Raw genomic sequence first — 1,699 nt, forward strand, 5'->3', positions numbered from 1 at the left:
TTTTTTTTTTAATCTGTCCAAACATTGTATGGAGCTGGCAAAGGTAGACTCACCCTGCTGAACTTGCAGCTGGCAGGGTTGACATGCCCCACTGTGGCACACCTGGGTGCAGGTGTGTTTAGCACAGTTGAGTAAGGCACCACACACCTTGTCACACTGGAGCACTATACCCTGGCCACAGCGCATTGGCTGACTGCAAAGATATAGTTATATTAATATTATGGTACCAAAACCTCAGATAAAAGCATCCTCTCTGGGTAACACATAAATACACAATGTCCAAAGATACGTAAATAAAATACACAGGGAGATGCAAACATGACTGAAATGTACAGTACCTGGTCTTCCCGCATATACAGGATTTTGTTATAAAGGCAGGACATTGTGGACAAGGTCCAGGGTGACATAAGCTGGAGACAGAAAAAAATATTGTTTAACACAAATAACTCTTCTGGAGAATTTTGGAGTGATAACATTTAAATACAAAGTTATGTTAAAATAACATCTCATGAAATGGTGTATGTATGACATGCCAGTTTGTATGCCATTATTGGTGTGTTATCAAGACGCATACTCGCTTTTTAGCGTGTTCCTCAGCGCTGTTTGGCCTCCACTGACTTACATTACATAGGACTTTCACCCAGGAGTCGGGGATCGTGTCCCGCGTGTCACGTTCACTAAACTCAACCGTAGGTTTCTTTTTTTACTAAAGCTAACCCAGATCTGTTCCTAAACCAACCCACGTGTCACAAACTCAACCATTGCTTTCTTCTCGTGTGTGGCGTGTATGTTTACGTCCGCTGTATACAGTGTAGACATGCATGCGGATGGCTTAAGAAAGTGGACGTGTATGTTTACGCAAAGTCATGTTAAAATTAATCATGTGCAATTCTTAAACAATACATGCAAAATCCCTACTACAATGTAATTTTCAGTTTTTTTTGTTTGTTTGTTTAAATCAAAATTGTATTGTGTAGTTTTGGATGCATACTGCACAGATTTAATTCTTGCTGTATGTACTATCCCCCGCAGGCCAACATATTGCTTCCATGAAAATACCCCAAGATTACAAAAGTAAGACACCATCAAGATACAGCCTTCCTGTGATTTTCAAGCCTCACATGTTACAGGGGTGGTTGCAGTCCACACCGCTCCTTTTCTTCCCACACATGTCACCACAGCTGTGGGGAATCTCACTGCGCTGCCACTCGGGGTTTGTCACTTTACCTGCCAATCAAGTATGGAACAAAAACAGTGATGACCTCGGTGACAGACTTGATGGGTTAGAGGCATTTTGAAATGGGGAAGAAAAGCCCAAATTATACATTACGCAACTCAACTAATAGGTTACGGTTTATAATAGACAGTGCTGCTCATGAGTTCATGAACCCATGTAAAGTTGACTAAAAAGAGGAATAAAAAAAAAAAAGTATATATATATATATATATATATATATATATAGCTTCCTTTGGAAATTCATCTTAATGCCTTAATTAAAATAATTTGGAAAAATCAAACTTCTAAGGACACCAATTTTCTTTGTGAATGATTAATGTATCGTAAATACATAAATAAATGTTATACAACCCTAACCCTAAATGCAGGGGACATAAGTATACACAATCCTACGGTAAATTCCCATAGAGGCAGGCGGATTTTTATTTTTAATAGCCAGTCATTTCATGGATCAGGATACTA

At 39.0% G+C, this 1,699-nt stretch overlaps 1 protein-coding gene across 1 annotated transcript in view; it reads right to left on the reverse strand.

The window, feature by feature from the left end:
* nfx1 (nuclear transcription factor, X-box binding 1) overlaps positions 1-1,699 on the reverse strand; it is a 13,396-nt gene that overhangs the window by 8,409 nt on the left and 3,288 nt on the right. The window contains exons 5-7 of the mRNA XM_032503341.1: positions 1,122-1,227; positions 339-410; positions 54-193 (exon numbers count right to left, since the gene is read on the reverse strand). Of these exons, the coding sequence (XP_032359232.1) occupies positions 54-193; positions 339-410; positions 1,122-1,227 (318 nt within the window). The remainder of the gene's footprint in view (positions 1-53; positions 194-338; positions 411-1,121; positions 1,228-1,699) is intronic.

The sequence above is a fragment of the Etheostoma spectabile genome, chromosome 22 (genome assembly GCF_008692095.1).
Source record: "Etheostoma spectabile isolate EspeVRDwgs_2016 chromosome 22, UIUC_Espe_1.0, whole genome shotgun sequence".
Taxonomy (NCBI): domain Eukaryota; kingdom Metazoa; phylum Chordata; class Actinopteri; order Perciformes; family Percidae; genus Etheostoma; species Etheostoma spectabile.